General features: G+C 43.1%; 1 protein-coding gene across 3 annotated transcripts in view; it reads right to left on the bottom strand.

Annotated features, from left to right (window-relative positions):
- Positions 1-18,395, bottom strand: part of MEI1 (meiotic double-stranded break formation protein 1) — a 78,270-nt gene extending 59,875 nt beyond the window's left edge. For all 3 annotated transcript variants that reach the window (XM_042947965.1, XM_042947967.1, XM_042947966.1), the window contains exons 1-9: positions 18,212-18,395; positions 15,300-15,423; positions 14,493-14,543; positions 12,576-12,649; positions 10,880-10,985; positions 10,137-10,340; positions 7,890-8,020; positions 2,002-2,116; positions 1,083-1,199 (exon numbers count right to left, since the gene is read on the bottom strand). In XM_042947965.1, coding sequence (XP_042803899.1) covers positions 1,083-1,199; positions 2,002-2,116; positions 7,890-8,020; positions 10,137-10,340; positions 10,880-10,985; positions 12,576-12,649; positions 14,493-14,543; positions 15,300-15,423; positions 18,212-18,382 — 1,093 coding nt within the window. In that variant the 5' untranslated portion in view covers positions 18,383-18,395. The remainder of the gene's footprint in view (positions 1-1,082; positions 1,200-2,001; positions 2,117-7,889; positions 8,021-10,136; positions 10,341-10,879; positions 10,986-12,575; positions 12,650-14,492; positions 14,544-15,299; positions 15,424-18,211) is intronic.
- Between the last annotated feature and the right edge of the window lie 319 nt (positions 18,396-18,714).

The raw sequence follows: 18,714 nt of genomic DNA, 5'->3' as shown, positions 1-18,714 counted from the left end.
GGAGAGGCCCTGACAAGGTTGAACTAATGGGATGGGACTGTGAGATCTTTGAGGGCAGGCCCTTATCTGATTCATCTCTGTCTCCCTGAAACCCAACACAAGCCATAGCACAGGCCCTGGTACTCGAGGTATTCAGTGAACGTCTACTGACCAAGTTGTGCCTTTTCTACTAGACACACTCCTATTCTTTCTCAAAAGTCAAGTCAGAGCTGTGGGCCTCAGGCAGAGCTGTAGGCCTCCACTGAGCTCCCATATCCCCTGTATTTTCCTCTAGCAGAGCCCTAATCAGCTTGTTTATATCTCTCTCCCCTTCCAGAGGACAGGGACCACATTATATGTATCCCTAAATCTCTAGGTCCTAGCCTGGTGCCTGGAATAGAACAGGAACACAGAATATAAAATGAATGACTGAATGTGCCCTGCCTAAAAATCCAGACAGGATATAAAAAGTCCCAGACAAGGGGCGCCTGGGTGGCTCAGTTGGTTAAGTGTCTAACTTCCGCTCAGGTCATAATTTCACATTTCACAGGTTCGAGTCCCAGGTCGGGCTCTGTGCTGACAGCTCAGAGCCTGGAGCCTGCTTCGGATTCTGTATCTCCCTCTCTCTCTGCCCCTCCCCAACTTGTTCTCTGTCTCTCTGTCTCTCAAAAATAAATACACATTAAAAAAAAAAAAAAAAGTCCCTGACAAAGAAGGTATCATCAAGAAGGAAAAGGAAGGGACAGTTTCAAGAAAACTTGAAAGGCTGAATCAGCAAAACTTAGGGATTAACTAGATGGACAGAAAAGGACTGAATCCAAGGCTGAGTAAAGTTGTTCTTAAGGTACAATTGGAATTCATTCAGCAGCTAATAGGAGTGCCTTTTTCTCGCCAAACATAGATACTTCTGTCAATCCGTGAGGGGAACTGTCTGGATATCATTGCTTCCGTATGGAATCTGGTAATGAGTTTGGGCTAATAGAGATGACCAGACCCAGCCATCCCTCCAAGGTATAGGCTAGCCCCCCATCATTTTCACTACTACCCAACTTCAAAGTGCTGACCACCCTACCCAGAGCTCGTGGAGGACTCCCATCACTCACCATACACCGTGTGGCACTTGGAAAAGAAGAGGGGCTCTTCCGCCAGAAGTATCAAGCAGTTATAGCTGAACCAGACGAGCACTTCGCTGGAAGAGGAAAGGTGCTCAAAGAGGAACTCTGGCCGGAAGAGGGGAGAAAACAATGGATGACCGTTGCGTGATCACGATCCATTAACTAAAGCTAGGGCCATGGATTCGTTCAGCATCTCACACCTATTACTTCATCTCTTTACACACCCTCTCCATGAGACATGATCATGAATTCACAGATAAGCCTGGAAAATAACCTCAGGGTTAGGATCTAACCTCATCTTTTTAAAAGATGAGGTAACTGAGACCCAGAGAGAGGTACTGTTAGTGGTAGAGGTGGGACTGGAATTCAGGATGGGTAATAGCAGGATGCAGAGAAAAGTTTTTAAAGCCAGAGAGGCTTGATTTCATATCCCTTCTCTGTCAGTGACTAGCCTTATAAATTTACACCAGTCATTTCCCTTCTCTGATCCTCAATTTCCTTATCCATAAAACAGCAAAGATGAGAACCTGAACGTGGCAGCACTTACAGTGCACCTCAGGGCATATTTCCTGGTCATGACAAGCCCTCAAGAAACATTAGTTCCCTTTGCCTTCCTGTCCACAGGTCTTTCCACCACCTCACACTAGGTGCTTTTTCCTAGATGGTCAAATAAATGACAAAGATCAGTAACAAATTGCTCAAGGTCATCTAAGAGGTCCGTAGCAAGAGGATTCACTTTATGAGGCCTACTTCCTAGAGTCTGTCCTGTACAACTGAGCCTGCCACCAGCCCATCCCTCCACAATGTATTATCAAAGAACCCCAATAGCACAGCTACCGCTGTGTGACTCAAGGGTCTCCAGTCAGAACCCGAGGGCCCTCAGAGGAGATTAGATGGAGCTCCCTACCTGGGATGTCGGCATGGATGAAGGCTGGGGCATGCTTCGTTGGAGAGTGGACCAGCACCGCAGTTATACAGTGGGCACTGGCCACCTGCAGAGTCTCATCTCTAGAGAGGAGAAGCTGGAGAAACAGGCAGCAAAAAGTGCTGCAGTCACACCACTGACAGGTAGAGGGTAGCAGCCTGAGTGCCACAGGGCAAGAGCCCAATTCCTCTCTGAATCCCTCCTGCACTAGATGGCATCAGGCACAAGGATGGTACTCAGGGAGAGCAATTCTAGATTATGGAAAGGAGTCTGCCTGAACAACAGTAGGTGAGAAACAGAACAAAAGAACACAATGGCACTCAAAGAACACTAAAACTGTCACCAGGAAGGGTTTGGGCCTTCATTAACAGAAGTACTTTCACAGCCCTCATCTGGTTTTGATGCTTGCAACAAGCCTGAAACATACCAGGGGAAAGTTCTACTATGAGCCTCACTCTACAGGGTGTGCTGAAAGGAACCAACATAGCAGGCCTGAGACTGTTATCCTTAGAAAGGCCTGTCTATAAGGTTGAACACTGACTGGGTTTGGGAAGTTGGATTGTAGGAGGGCTCCCACCACTCCCTGAACCGTTAATATTGACTCTCTGTGACTAAACTATTTGTACAAACAATGTAGTTTATGCTGAATACCTGCTTTTCCTCCTGGGAGTCTGTACAACTTTGGTTGTACTAGGCAGAGGATGCCTACACGATCAGTCTGCCCACAATAAAAATCTTGGGCACTGAGACTCTAATAAGCTTCTCTGCCAGGCAACAAATCACATGTGTTGCCACAGTTGATTGCTGAAGGAATAAAGTGCATCTTTGTCTGACTCCACTGAGAGAGGACTCTTAAAAGCTTGTGCCTGGTTGTCCCCCAGATTTCACCCCACACAGCTTTTCTCTTTGCCAATTTTGCTTTGTATTCTTTCATTGTAATAAATAAGAGGCATGAGTATGACTATTTACTGAATCCTGTGAGCCCTCCTAGTGAATCATTGAACCTGGGGGTGGTCTTGGAGACTCTCAACACACAGAGGAAGGAATTAAAGCTCATGGAGGTTAAGTCACTTATTCCAGGCCACATAGCTAGTAAGTGGAAAAGGTAAGGCAGAAACTTATGTCAGCCACATCCAAATTTAGGCATCCTCCTACAACAGAGATGCCTCCTCCATCAAATTTTAGATCAGATTATTCCACTACTCAAAACATTTCAATGAATTTCCAAACTCCTACTGGACACCATAGCTATCAGAAGTCCTATAGCACTTTCAGAAATCAAGGAAAGGGTTAATTGCAACTACATATTTCTTTTAAGTTTTATGTATTAAGTAGTCTCTATACGCCACCTGGGGCTCAAACTCAAGACCCCGAGATCAAGATCACATGCTCCTCTGACTAAGCCAGCCAGGTGCTCCCAGATTTTAAGTGTAGGAGAAACTGGAATTCTAGGGGAAAATGATGAGTAGAACATATATCATGAGCCACAAAGGAGGGTGTGCCTGGTTTTAGAGTTGCAAAGGAAAACGACCAAGTCACATTCATATCTGGTAGAGAGGCATCTGAGGACTGCAAGCTTAAACCCATCTCAGTTATGTCAGGCTTGAATATGGACACATGATCAGCCTTTCTATTAGTATGCAAAGGGGTTTCTATACAGCATTAATCCTTATCTTCTATTTTATATAGGAAATGACATGTATCTTAAAATGCTACTGATGTAAGGTAAACCATTATTTTATATACCACTAAGAGTAAAAGAGCTATTATTAAGCTATAACACAACACAGATGGTAAAACGTCTCCCAATTTCAGAGCTGTTAAAATGTAAAAAAAAACAAAAAAACAAAAAAAAACCAAAAAAAACTTATCTTAAAAAAAATGATATTCAGGAGCACCTGGGAGTTCCTAATGATATTAGGAGTTCAGTCAGTTAGGCGTCCAACTTCGGCTCAGGTCATGATCTCAAAGCTGACAGCTCAGAGCCTGGAGCCTGCTTCAGGTTCTATGTGTGTGTGTGTGTGTGTCTCTCTCTGCCCCTTCCCCATTCATGCTCGCTCTCTCTCGCTCTCTCTCTCTCTCTCTCTCTCAAAGGTAAAAAACATTAAAAAATAAATAATTTAAAAAAAAAAGAAAAATGGTATTTAACTGCTAAGCAAAAACAACAATTCTTGGCTTAAAGTGCATGCTCCTTATTGTGTTGAGAAAGAAAACACTCCAAACCTATTTTTCATCATAAACAAAATTAATTATGAACATCTGTCTTTAAAAAGATCTTAATTATTTACCGTGACCCATCAGGACTAGCATGATTTTTCCTGTTTAATCTCTAGACTCATCTTAGGCTATCACTTCTTGGCCTTTTGGCTAAGATCAAGTGTAAATTCATCTTGGGCCACATCACATTCCACCCACCATCCATCCCATTGGCCTCCATCTGCTCCTAGAACACATCGGGCATCTCTCTTCCTCTAGCCTTTATTTGCTGTTCCCTCTGCCTGACATACTTTTCTGCCCACTCTTCATATCACTAGCTTACTTACTTACTTTACTTATTTTCAGCCTCATTGAGGTATAATTGATCACTGGCTGACTTTAAATCTTCAAGCATCAGCTCAAGTGTCAACCCTTCAGAGAGGCCCTGCCTACCACTCAACCTGTAGCTGGCCTTCCTCACTACTATCTCATCTCCTCTTTGTTTCCTTTATAGCAAAACTAGAATACTTTGCTTGTTCATTTGCTTGTTTATTATCTGCCTTCCCCAGGAGACCATGTAAAGGCAAGGAACTTGTCTGTTTACATACCATGATATTCCCAGTGCCTAACACAGTAACTAACACCTCATATTAGTGCTCAGTATATATTTGACTAAATGAATGGATCAACATTGCAACAGAAGAGACACAAACATTGACAATATATTCCTAGGGATCTGAATTAAGGGGGAATAAGTTGATTACCAGCCAAAATCAGGAAGGAATAGCATTAGACTCTGACAAATATGCCAGAACAGAGATAAAAGGATATATGTTGATCTTATCTTTATTTAAAATTTTGGTATTTTGTTCACTATGAATTAACTTTTTTTTTTTTTTTTTTGCATTAACTTTGATTTTTAAAAAAATATTGCAGGGGCACCTGGGTGGCTCAGTCAGTTGAGTATCCGACTTCAGCTCAGATCATGATCTCATGGTTTGTGAGTTTGAGCCCCATATCAGGCTTGTTGCTCTCAGTGCAGAGCCCGCTTCGGATCCTCTCTCTCCCTCTCTCTCTGCCCCTCCTCTGCTCATGTTCTCTCTCTCAAAAAAATAAATAAATATACATTTAAAAAAAAATATATATATATATATATATACATACACATACACACACACACACATACATACAGGGCACCTGGGTGGCTCAGTCAAGGTTAAGCATCCAACTTCAGCTCAGGTCATGATCTCGCCATTCGTGAGTTCTAGCTCCACTTTGGACTCTGTGCTGACAGCGAGAAGCCTGGAGCCTGCATTGAGTTCTGTGTCTCTCTCTGTGTCTGCCTCTCTCCCACTCAATGCTCTCTGTCTCTTCTCTCAAAAATGAATAAACATTAAAAAAATTTTAATTATATATATATTTAAAAAAATTTTTTTAATGTTTGTTTATTATTGAGACACAGAGAGAGACAGAGCATGAGCAGAGGAGGGGCAGAGAAAGAACAAGACACAGAATCCGAAGCAGGCTCCAGGCTCCGAGCTGTCAGCACAGAGCCTGATGCGGGGCTCAAACTCACAAACTGAGAGATCATGACCTGAGCCAAAGTCGGACACTCAACCGACTGAGCCACCCAGGCAACCCTATATATATATATATTTTTTTTTAAATATATAAATATATACAAAATTGAGCCTGGGTGGCTCAGTCGGTTGAGCATCCAACTCCTGATTTCAGCTCAGGTCATGATCCCAGGGTCATGGGATTAAGCCACACATTGGGCTCTGCACTGAGCACAGAGCCTGCTTAAGATTTTCTCTTTTTCTGCCCCTCTCCCCTGCTCATGGGCTCACACTCTCTCAGATTTAAAATATACACACACACACACAAAAATAAAAAAATAAAATAAATAAATAATTAATTAATTAAAAAAATAAAAAAGAATAAAAAAGAATTAAAAAAATAAAATACACACACACACACACACATTGCATTAAAACACTATCCTGATTGCTGAGGTTTTTAGCACCCCCTTATTTTACATCTAAGGCAAATATCTCACTCATCTCACCCTAGTTCCAACCTTGCTGGCTGCTGTAGTAAAATAACACACTGATAATTCAAAGTTGCCAAGAGAAGAACAGTCTCCACATACGAGTGGAGGCCAGGGCCCCTAAGTCAAGATTCCTATCTCTCTCCCTAGGGAAGTGTTGTCTAATCTCTGTCCCTGCCACCATTATGCTGCCTTGGTGCACTGTGAGGACACAGACCTTGTGTCCTGCTGAGCCTGGGATCAAATGTTCTAACCAGATGTTACCATGGACTTCAGGATGGCAGCAAAAAAATGAACACAGAAAAGAACCCAATCTGAGATTTTCTGATTCAGAGACACAGAACTTGCTCTTCAGAGTTCACGGGCCTTGCATGGACCTTTCTAGAGGCATCCCAGGGAAATAAGGAGGAGCAGTTTACCCTGGCTTTTTAATACCCGCCTTTTCTATCCCCAACTGTCCATTTTCCACTTCTGACCAGGGCCCCTCCTCTTTCCTGCAGAAGGAGTCCTACAGTCTAGTCAATCAATGATATCCCCACTATCAGATGAGGGCAAGTAGCTCTGCCAAGCACTGTGCTGAGCACTGCAGGGATACAGCCAGACTCAGGTCCTGCCCTAAAGAAGCTCCCAGTAGATCAACCACAATATAGTGAAGCCATGACACAGGGCACATTCTGCCTAAAGGAGCCAAGAAGACAAAGGAACCCTATAGGCCTTGAAGGATCAACAGACAAAGGAGAGGGGAAAGTCTTTAAAGGCAAAGGAGAAGTGCAGATGCACAGGCACAAAGACAGAATGTCCTAGCATATGCAGGGCCAGGGAGAAATTACATATGGCTGGAGCACTGGATTGTGGGGTGGAAGAGATAGGTTAATAAGGCTAAAGGGATAAGGAGGATCCAGAGAAAGAGGACTCTAGGTACCAAGCTAAGAAGCTTGAGTTTTATCACTAAAACACCTGAGATAGCTTACTTTCTGTTGCTGCATATATTCTCCATTATCAGCCAGCCGAGATGTTAAGGGGGAGGTGTGTATATAAATATTCACAACTGAAATAAAACCTACAGTTGAACCTTGAACAACGTGGGTTTGAACTGCACGGGTCCACTTACATGCAGATTTTTTTCGATAAATACAGTACAGTACTCCAAATATTTTCTCCTCCTTAGGAATTTTTTTTCCAAAGGAGATAGAAGTTTATTAAATATACCACAAGGGAGAGCAAAGGAGAGGCTTTCTGCCACCTCCTTATGAATTTCTTAATAACATTTTCCTTTCTCTAGCTTATTTTATTTTAAGAATACAGAATATAATACATATAACATACAGAATATGTGTTAATCGACTGGTTATGTTATTGGTAAGGGTTCTGGTCAACAGACTATTAATAGTTAAATTTGGGGGGGACTCAAAAGTTCTATGTGAATTTTCAACTGCAGGGGAAATCAGGGCCCCTAGCTCCCATGTTGTTCAAGGGTCAACTGTACTTTGAGTACTCTAACAGCATATTGTTTGAGCCAGTAAGAAACACCTTAGAAATCTTAGATAGGAGTGATACAAGGCCCAGGAGCCATACCAGTTCCCTTGTTATTGAACCTAGAGACCAGAAATCACAAGACAAGCACCTTTTTGAGCACCAAAGGCAGTGAGGTCTTTCCTGGTGGCCCCTCAACACCCTCCGTACTTTCCGCCAATGAAGATTCATTCATGATTACAGACACAAAGAGATCGTACTTCAGCAGCTGCCTCAGCCAACCTAGAAAACAAAAGGGTTGGGAGGTGAGGCGAGAGAAGTATAGGCACCAGAGTATGCCTAAGGTAGCCCCTCAGACATCCTCTAGAAATTTCATCATGTCACCACAGACATTCCTAAGTATTTTGTTTTTTTTTTTTAATATATGAAATTTATTGTCAAATTGGTTTCCATACAACACCCAGTGCTCATCCCAAAAGGTGCCCTCCTCAATAAGTATTTTGTTATTTTTAATGCTATTATAAATGGGATTGTTTTAATTTATTTTTCAGATAATTCACTGTTAGTGTATAGAAAAACAACTGATTTTATATCCTGCAACTTTACTAAATTCATTTGTTAGGTTTAACAGTTTTTTGGTGAAGTTTTTAGGGTTTTCTATATATAAGATGATAGCATTTGCAGAGACCATTTTACTTCTTCCTTCCTAATTTTAATGTCTTTTATTTCTTTTTCTTGCCTCATTGTTATGGCAAGGACCTCTAACATTATATTAAATAGAATCCCATGCTCTTGTATGCAACCTCTGGGACAAACTTATCACACTAATCTTTAATTGTCCACATCCTTCTTCCACACTAGACTATGAGCTCCCTCAGAATAGAGCTTGGGTTTGATCACCTTTATGACCCCAGAGCCTGACACAGGGCCTGGCCCAAAATGAACACTCACTATGTATGGCCAGACTGTTTATAACAGAGCTCTTGGCCCAAACTGTGAAAAGAAACTGTTGTCACCCATAGACAATGCTTTTCCCTGTAGCTCCTGCTTTGGAATAGGCCCTCACCCAGTTACCAATCATAGTACCTCTGTTCAAAATGTGAAAGCTCCTGGGGCACCTGGGTGGCTCAGTCAGTTAGGCATCTAACTCTTGATCTCAGCTCAGGTCTTGATCTCAGGTCGTGAGTTTAAGCCCCATGTTGGGCTCCATGCTGGGTGTGGAGCTTACTTTAAAAAAATGTGAGGGGCACCTAGGTGGCTTGGTTGGTTAAGCATCCGAATCTTGATTTCAGCTCAGGTCATCATTTCACAGTGTATAGGTTCGAGCCCCACATTGGGCTCTGTGCTGACAGCGCAGAGCCTATTTGGTATTCTCTCTCTCCCTGTCTCTCTCTGCCCCTGCCCTGACTGTTCTCTCAGTCTCTCTCTCTCTCAAAATAAATGAAATAAATTTTTTCAAAAATGTTAAATCTCTTTAGTCGGAAGCATTTCAAGGGTCTTGTGTACCTACATAAGGAAACAGCAGAAGAAGAGGCTGAAAGGGTACACAGGGGCTCCTAAGGAGCCTCAAATAACAAGTAGGAAACCTGCACATCACCTGGAGGCCAGAGGGAGCCATAGATGATTTTTCAAATAGGAAACAGGAAACGCAAGCTATGCAGTGTGAAGATTAACTTGGCAGCAAAAACAGGATACACCAGAGCAGGCAATAAAAACCAGAGGCAGAAAAATTGTTGTCCCACTTTCTTCTTCTCCTTGCAAAAGCAAGGTTCTTTTTTATTTTTAATTTTTTAAAAGAGAGTACGCACAAGTGGGGGAGGGGCAGAGAGAAATGGAGACAGAGAATCCCAAGCAGGCTCCATGTTGTCAGTGAAGAGTCACTGAAGACTCAGCACTCGTACCCATGAACCATGAGATCATGACCTTAGCTGAAATCAAGAGTCGAATGCTTAACATCCTGAGTCACCCAGGTGCCCCCAAAGGCAAGGGTCTTAGATAGGCATCTATCATAGTCTGTGCATCTTTTCTTTTTCAAGATTTTTTTTGAGAGAGAGAGAGAGAGAGAGAGAAAATGCGTGCGTGCACACGAGTGAGGGGTAAAGGGACAGAGGGAGAGAGAGAGAAAATCTTGAGCAGTCTCCATACTCAGCACGGAGCCCAATACAGGGCTCAATCCCACTGAGACCCTGAGATTATGACCTGAGCCAAAATTAAGAGCTGGGCCCTCAACCGACTGAGTCACCCAGGCACCCCCAGCCTGTCCGTCTTCTGTCCTAAACCCATGGCTTCTACCCTTTTCAAAGAGGCAAACTTCCCTACCACTAGAGAGCCAATATCTCAGGTCCTCAAGCAAAACATCAAAAGCATTCTCTCTTTTCTCTCCAGTCCTATATCTTACCCAAACAGTTGATCTGTAGCTCCTTTGTCTGGGCACCATCCAGGGTGGAAAGGAAGAGAGGACACAGCTTCTCCCGGAAATGGCCTGAAAGCATCTCAGCAGCCACTGGTGAAGAGTACAGCTTCCCATAGAGGTAACAGACAGAAGCTCGCACCCCCTCATTGGGGTATACTAAACCCCTCAACAGATGTTCCATCAGATTACCTGTCCAGAAAACAACCAAGGGGCCAGGGAAACCTCACAATGTCAGCTGCTATATGAAACTCCAAACTATTGTGCCCCGTAGGGTAGTAATAGTGGTAATCCTTTATAATCTCCCATAACAAACAATTTCTGGACCCTTAATCAAAAGAGAAAACCAAGGTTTAAAGAAGTGATTAACCCTGGAGTAAATCCTCTATGAGATATTTATTTGCATTTTATTGATAGAAAAAAGCACTCTGTATTCCAGAATTAATTCCTCCTTCCATCCAAAGGAAGGTCCATAAGTAGATACTTAATTTGTGTTAACATAACTTAATTAAGTAGATACTTAATTTGTGAAATAACTCAAGACCAGGGTCAAGAATTTTTTCAACTTGGCCAACATAGAGTACATTTTGCAGATGGGAAACTGAAAGCCTAGAATAGGAAAGTAACAACTTCCCAGGTGTGTATAGTGAGTGGACCACCCAGATGGTGATATAAAGTGTGATCAAAGCTGGTAAAAGGGTAGTAGCATCTCTTCCCCAGAGGTTACTCACTGTGCTCCATTACAAGCTTGTCTGCCAGGGGAGGGATAGCATCCACCAACTTGCCGAGAAGGGTCAGGGTAGCCAGGCTGTCTCGCATGGAGGGCATGTTACACAGCTATAGAAAATGAACACACTCCGCTGTATGAATTAGGATCAGGACAGATCTCCCAAAAATATTTATCTTGCCCTATTTACACAAAGCCTGTATTGTATGTGTCTCTCACCACAACCAGTAATCAGCTTCTTTAACTAAGTATCTATCTCCCCTATTGGACTGGGAAGACCTTGAGGAAAGGGACTGAGTCAGATTCCTCTCAGAGTACTCAGTACCTAGCTCAGTACATGACTGTTAAACTGGATTAACATTAGCATATTTTGTCTTCTATAGAGCCAGAAACTGGGAGAGTGAAAGTTGGGAACATCATAAAGACAGAATTCTGGCTTAGTGCAAAAAAAAAAAAAAAAAAAAAAAGTATTACTATTATTATCATTACCATGGCCATTACTGAGCCTTCTATTCATCAGACCCTATGCTTGATGGCTTACAAGTAGAGTCAACAGTATATATTTCACCATTTCTACTGACCAGCTATAGCACTTTAAGTAAGACTCTTAACTCCTCTGGTAGGAAATAATAATAGTATCAATTTCATAGGGTTGTTAGGAGGACTTAATGAGATACTGCACATAAACCACCTAACACAGTGCCCAGCATATAGAAAGTGCTCAAAAGGGTTAAGTGGAATCATCTTAATAAGTATTGACATTATGATGATAAATTCAATCTGATATATTAATCATATGCAGAGTAATTATAATGTATGACAATTTAGTATAATTCATAATTAAATGTTCTTGGTGTTAAGATGAACAGTTGTCTTCCTTTTTTTTTAATGTTTATTTATTCATTTATTTAGAGAGAGAGAGAGAGAGAGAGAGACAGAGACAGAGAGCACTAGTAGGAAAGGGGCAGAGAGAGAGGGAGACAGATTCCCAAGCAGGCTCCATGCTGTCAGCACAGAGCCTGATGGGGGGCTCAACCTGAGATCATGACCTGAGCTGAAATCAAGATTCTCTTGATTAACTGAATCAAGTTAATCAAGTAACTTGATTAACTGACTGAGCCACCCAGGTGCCCCCATTTGTCTTCCTTTTGCAAAAAAATAAAATAAAAAGTGATTCTGATATTATTCCTAAGTCTTAAACACAATGCAAAAGCTCCTTATTGAATGGTATCTGTGACTATCTGTGAAGAAGGCAGGTTAAATATATCCACTCAGTGCTTGCCTTAGATGCTGACAAAAACAAATGACTTCAGTATTAAATATTGTATACAATTCAAACCAAAGAAAAACACTAAGCCAAGACATAGTAAATATATTTCCTTGCTAAGTTGGTCAAAGAAATCTGTATTGTACTTAGGGGGATATAGAGAATAGCCATGGGATGATTATGTCAGAAAGATGAGACTTCACCACACAGAGGGAGAGGAAAGGGGAAGGAGGGAAGATACAAACAGTATTGGGGCAGGATCAGAAGACCCAGGCAGGCCCTAGCTCTGGCTCTGCCACTGACTCAGGGACCTCAGACAGGTCCCTGTCCCTCTCTGTATTTCAATCTCCCCACCGATCCAGAAAGGCGTGGGCCCAGCTCTGATATCTGAGGATTCTGAGGGGTACTCAAGAACCCACCGCTATTTACTGACCTCTTTGTGGCACTCATCCAGCAGGCAATGAACGGTCTGCTCTAACTTCAGCTGAGTTGTAAGCTGGATAAGGACTGAGCAGACACAGTAGTGTTACTAACCACAAGACAACCTCTGGCCCACACCTCACCTTTCATAGCCCTTCTACTCAAAGTCATTTGCTTGCGTTACCAGTATAGTCTTTTCTATCTCCCCAATTAAACTAAGTGTACATATCCAAATCAAAGGATTTCTGGCTTCTTCGTTGTTTTATATCAGTAGTTCACAATCTGGCTGCACATCAGAATCACCCAGGAAGTTAAAAAAAAAATACTAATGCCCAACTCCCACTCTAGATCAATTAAATCATAATCTCTAAAGAAAGAGCCTAAGCATCTGGATGTTTTTTAAGTTACCCATGTAAGTCTATTGTGAAGCTAAGGTTGAAAACTATTATTTTATATTATCTCTACTTTATTCCTGCCTCACCATTGCTCCTTCATATACTAGAAAATAGAATTATGGGTGAGTTCCTGTGCCAATAATTGCCTTAATTGCCTCTATTATCTCTCAACCCCAAACTCATCCTTGTATACAATCGTTTGTGATGCTTCTGCTGGTATGTTTGAGGAGCAGTGAAAAAGAGACTGGCTCTGCACGTCTGGGATAAGCTACAAAACTATACTCAGCTGCTGCTGCAGGAAGACTCTGGCACTTCCAAGGTAAAGAAGCATTCTGGGATAACAGTCACAGAAACAGGAAGAAGGCAGGCAACAAAGAGGAAACAGCGAGGAAGGAGCAAGTCCTTCTTCCCTCTCTGGCTCTGCAGTCTCTATCTAGTGCCTACCACCTCAGTTAAGTTCTTGGGGTCTGACGAAGGTTTACAAGTTATGCTGGCACCAACCAGCAATGGACAGCCTTAGGATTATAGCCCCACTCAAGAGTGGCATAATGGTGACGGGAAATCTCCCCATTCCTGCCAGTGGTCAGAACTTCAAGTGGTACATTTGTTTTTCCACATTCTAGACTGATAGATGGTCAGAGGTATACACAAATCATGCTTACTTATGATCTGTCACAGCTGCTAAGCGTGTGGTTGGATGGTCATGGACCCAGCAGCAGCCAAGCAGCATCCTCTCCTCAGAGAAAACTTATGTTTTAATAATTCCAACCTCATTTTGTTTCCTCAGCCCTGAGGGTGGAAGCTGCTTTCTGAAATTCCTACGTCTGTGAAAACCCGGTGTTTTCTTTTGCCTTCAGTTAAATAGTCAATAATTCTTCATATTAAAGTTTTTTCCTGTTCAAATAACTTATGTGGTTTCTGTTGCCTGACTACACCCTCACTGATACAATTCTTACTCTTTCTGCAAGAGTCCTCCTATCCCAGTGCTCTTGTGTTCTTTCTCCTTGAGCCTTTTAAAGTTTATTTATTTTAGTAATCTCTACACCCAACACAGGGCTCAAACTCACCACCCCAAGATCAAGAGTCACATGCCCTTCTGGGCCAGCCAGGTGCCCCACTCCTTCAGTGCTTTATAGGTAAACAGACACACTTCCGCAGCCTTAACAATCACCTGTGTGCAGACAACTTCCAACTAACCAATGTGAAAGTAATGAAAACAGTTTGTGCTGCCTTTGTAACAGTACTTATCAGCTCTCATTATTTACTATCCAATCCCTCCTCCAGATTGTAAACTCTTAAAGGGCAGGAACCATGTCTTATCCATCTACGTATCCCCAATGTCTGATACAGTACTTGGCACAGAGGAGGTGCCTGAGAAAAAAACGCAGAATCAATGATTGACAACTAATTGAGTTTTCTTGATCTGTCTCTAAAATGAAACATTTATTTCATCAAAGTCTCAAATAACCAGAGTTGCAATATACCCAGCTAATATACCCAGCTTCAAATGCTAGGTACACATAGTTTCACCTTACCTTCAATACAGAGGTCTATTACACTTCCATCTTCCACATTACATAACAGCCCTTGGAGTAGAGGGAGGAGAGAAGGGAATGGTTAGTAGTTAAAAGAGAAACTCACAAAGGCACATTGTAAATTCTAGACTAAAAGTAGCTTTAAGCAATGTCCCAGATAAATGCTATCCTCAACACCAAATGTGGCCCAGCATAAAAACTGAGTGCTTTGGAATCTGTAACGGACCTCGGGTAAAATTCCTGTCCTGCCAGTTGTTTTGCTAGGACTTCCCTTAGCCTTGGGGATCATCCTTTCTCCCTTAAAGGACTGACTTGGCAGTTAAAAGCCTGAAAACCCACTAGCAGAGAAAAAATATCCAATATGAGTTAGCTCCCCTCCTCCCTGAAAAGGGCTCTTTCCATAGGACATCATAACTATATTAAAAGAAGGGACCTTTTAATTCATCTCAGGCACAGGAGAGGGAAAGTATTTCAATCAGGGTCACACCCAGGTCAACAGACTCTAGTCTGGCTCTGATCCTCTTCAAAGACCAGAGTGGACTCTGAAAGATCACACGTTTCCCATATTCATATTCACACTTTTACTAAACTTTTGGCTGTAGTAAAGCTAGTTACCATACGATGCATCATGTGTTTTAGAAAAGGGACCATTTCTTCATCATTACGACAAAACAATTTGCTAATAAGTTACACTGTTACATCGTAAAAAGTCTAAATTATCTTTCCAAGACCATTTCTCCAAGACCCCAAAGTAAATATACATGCTATACATGCAAAATGCATACCAAATTTCCCTTTTAATCTCACCGAAAAGCATGCTTATGAAGTGGGTACAGATTCTCTGATCCTGAGCCACAAGCTGCATGACCAGGGAGGCATGTCTCAAGAGAGCATCTCGGAAACAGGAGAGCACATGCTTCTTGCGCACCAACTTGGGGCAGATGAAGAAAATATTCAATAGCAACCAAGTCTCAGCCATTCTGAACCCAAACAACTATAATTTCTAAATACAATTACAAGATGATACTGGAAGGTTCATCTAAACTATGGTAAGGTCATAATCCCTGAAAGTAGTAACATTTACACACAGGAATCTGTGTTTATACAGAGGATTATACATTAGCTAAGGTTCCTACTACCCTATATTTACAGAGAACTTTAGTGCTCTTTTGTCTAACAACAAATCACTCTTTTGTCTAACAACTTAGTGAAGCAAGTAAAAATTATTGTCACCATTTTACAGATGAGAAAATTGAGGCCCAAAGACATTCCCAAGGACTCAAATCTATCTCCAAACAGGTCTTGTCTAAGGTCAGCGTCCTTTCTACTTAACAGTTCAGGAGAGTGATGCTGGAGACCCTTCGTGAGCCTCAAAGAGGCTGGTAGAGAAATGCATCCTTCCATTCAACTCGGACATAAATCTTCACACTCAATTCATCTCCCTGTACAGGGAACTGGGTAGTAGCTGTGCAAAGTGCTCAAGACAGTAGCAAAAGTTAGGTTAAAAAGGGGAGCATACACCGAGGATAGAGCAGGAACTTGGGTACAACTGACTATATTACACTTTTTCAATTGATGAGAGATGAAGCTAAAAAAAAGTGCATTCAATAAAAAGTGAAGTTGCATCTCTTATTGTCTCTAACCTGTTATTGCAAATCTCATGTTTTCCCTCAATTCCTCCTACATAATACATTAAGCTAGTAATCTAAATGAGTTACTCAAAAAATCTCAATGACTTTCTTTCACCTGTTGGATTAAGTCCAAGCTCTTCAGCCTGGATTCAAACTCTTGGAACTTATCTTAACCTGGCTTTTCAATCTCACCTCCCTCAATTTCCTTTCAAACACTCTGATTACCTCCCAAACTCATCCTTGCTAATGTGATAAGCCCTGCTGGTATAAGCACCCTCCCCCCAACTTCTCCTCTGGTCCAAAGCTCACCCATCTTCTCAAGCCTAATTCAAATGCATCCTCTTCTCAAAACCTTTTCCCAATTTCCCTCCCTCTCCCAACAGCACTTGACCACAAATATGTCTGTCTACTAAACTCCCAGTTTTTAGCATTCTCATTTTCTCCCCTACTGTCGTATTTATCTCTGTATCTCTGACTCACTGTCCAAGAATGGCAGCCTCAGAACTTCTGGCCTCAATGATAGCTCAAATGTTATCAGCTAGCCCAGAGGTTCTCAGAGTGTAGCCTGGGAACCCCTGAGGGTACCCAAAACTTTGAAAGGGTTCAAAGATCAAAATTATTTTGATACTAAAATGCAATTTGTCTCTTTCACTCTTACTCTCTCACAAGTATACAGTGGAGTTTTTCAAAGATTACATGACAGGTAATATACAACCGATTAAATGCTAAAATACTTGAGAATCCAGCTGACTTCTATTAAGCTAGACATTAAAGAGACTTGTTTAATAGATGTAAATAAAAATGTAAAACAAAGCTATTCCTTTCATTATCTTTTTTTCTTTTAGAAAATATCATCATTTTTATTTAAATTACTTATGCCACAGAACTGCATGCTTAAAATGGTAGGCTTTATATCATGTATATTTTACAGCAATAAAACCAATTATGCTAATACGTAATGATTTACTACCATTTTTTAATTAATATTTAAGAATTGGTTTCTTTTTCTAACACAGTAAATATCAGTGGATATAACCCATATAAAAGCTTTTTGGGGTCCTCAACACTTTTTTAAAGTATAAAGGCATTCTGAGATTTAAAATTTTGAGAACCATTGATCCAGCCCCTCCTCCCAAGGCATGAATTCCCCTCCCATGAATGTGAGATAAAAGTGATCTCCCAAACTTTTCTTGGATGGCTCCATGGACCAAAAACTCACTACAAAGTTGTGTAGGCATTGAGAGAACTGGCAGCCCATTTTTCAGCCAGCTCTGCTATTAGAAAGGTTCCCCTCCGCCTGGGTGGCTCAGTCAGTTAAGCGTCCCACTTCAGCTCAGGTCACGATCTCACCGCCCGTGAGTTCGAGCCCCATGTCGGGCTCTGGGCTGATGGCTCAGAGCCTGGAGCCTGCTTCCGATTCTGTGTCTCCCTCTCTCTCTGCCCCTCCCCCGTTCATGCTCTGTCTCTCTCTGTCTCAAAAATAAATAAACGTTAAAAAAAATTAAAAAAAAAAAAAAGAAAGAAAGAAAGGTTCCCCTTCACCCCACCCCGCCTGGCTGTAACTTCTTCCCGTCTCGCTGCCATCACAGAGACCTAGGCAGCCCCCTCCTCCACACTGACGCCCTAAGAAATCTGAAGGGAATGAGGGGCCCCTACTACGGGTGTACCTGGCCCGCGGGCTGAGCCAAGGTTAAGATCCTGGAGGAATGGCGGGGGCAACAAGCGGCAAGGCACCTGCTGAGACGGGAAGGGGAGGTGGGCCTGCGTGCCAGCGAGTCCTGGAGGGGAGGGGGCTCAGTGGGGACAGGGATAGGCCCAGCTGAGGCGCATGGCCAGGCGCAGGGGCTGGTGTGGAAAGGGGATAGTCCGCTCGGAGCAGGGCAGCCGGCGGGGTAAACTGAGGCTGAGGTAGTCTAGCAAAGAAGGCCGCTCTGGCCTGGCGAGGGCGCAGGCCTGGTTAGGGGGTAGGTTTAACGAAGCGGGTGGGCCCGGTTTAGTTCCAGGGAAGGTGCGTCAGGTTCAAGGGAGTTGGCCTGGCGAGGGGCGGCCCAGCTTGGTGAGGGAAATGCCGGGGGGCCCAGTTCGCACCGATACGCAGGGCTCCGGCAGCAGCTCCAGCACGCACGCCAGACAGAGCCGCGGGGGCACGGGCAGCAGCCAGCACGGGTCATGCCGGTAATGGGCCCTCTCGTAGAGCAGCGCGGTCTCCTCGTCCCTCCCGGGCCCCCGCGGGCCCGCCGCCGCCTCCCTCACAGCCATCTCTCGGCTGGGACTTCACCGCAGCTGCACGGGGTCCCGCGCAGCTTGTGCGCAAGCGCACTTGAAAGAGACCCCGCCCCCGGACGCCAGAGGGCGAAGTGGGGGCTAACGCAGCTGCGCAAGCCCAGGGCGACGCCAAGGCGCGATCTCCGTCGAGGGACGGACGCTGAGGGCATGTGGGGGACACGAGGACGGTCGGTATCTGACAGAGACCAAAGCGACTTGCTCTTTGAGCCCGTAGGAATTCGTCTTGACCACACTGTGGATTGAAAAGCATTTATAAAGAAGCTGTCATTAGCCTTGAGGAAGGAAAGGAAATCATCTCTTCCTAC

This window comes from Panthera leo, chromosome B4 (genome assembly GCF_018350215.1).
Source record: "Panthera leo isolate Ple1 chromosome B4, P.leo_Ple1_pat1.1, whole genome shotgun sequence".
NCBI lineage: Eukaryota > Metazoa > Chordata > Mammalia > Carnivora > Felidae > Panthera > Panthera leo.
The sequence above is the reverse complement of the archived record's forward strand: the minus strand, read 5'-3'. Positions and strand labels throughout refer to the sequence as shown.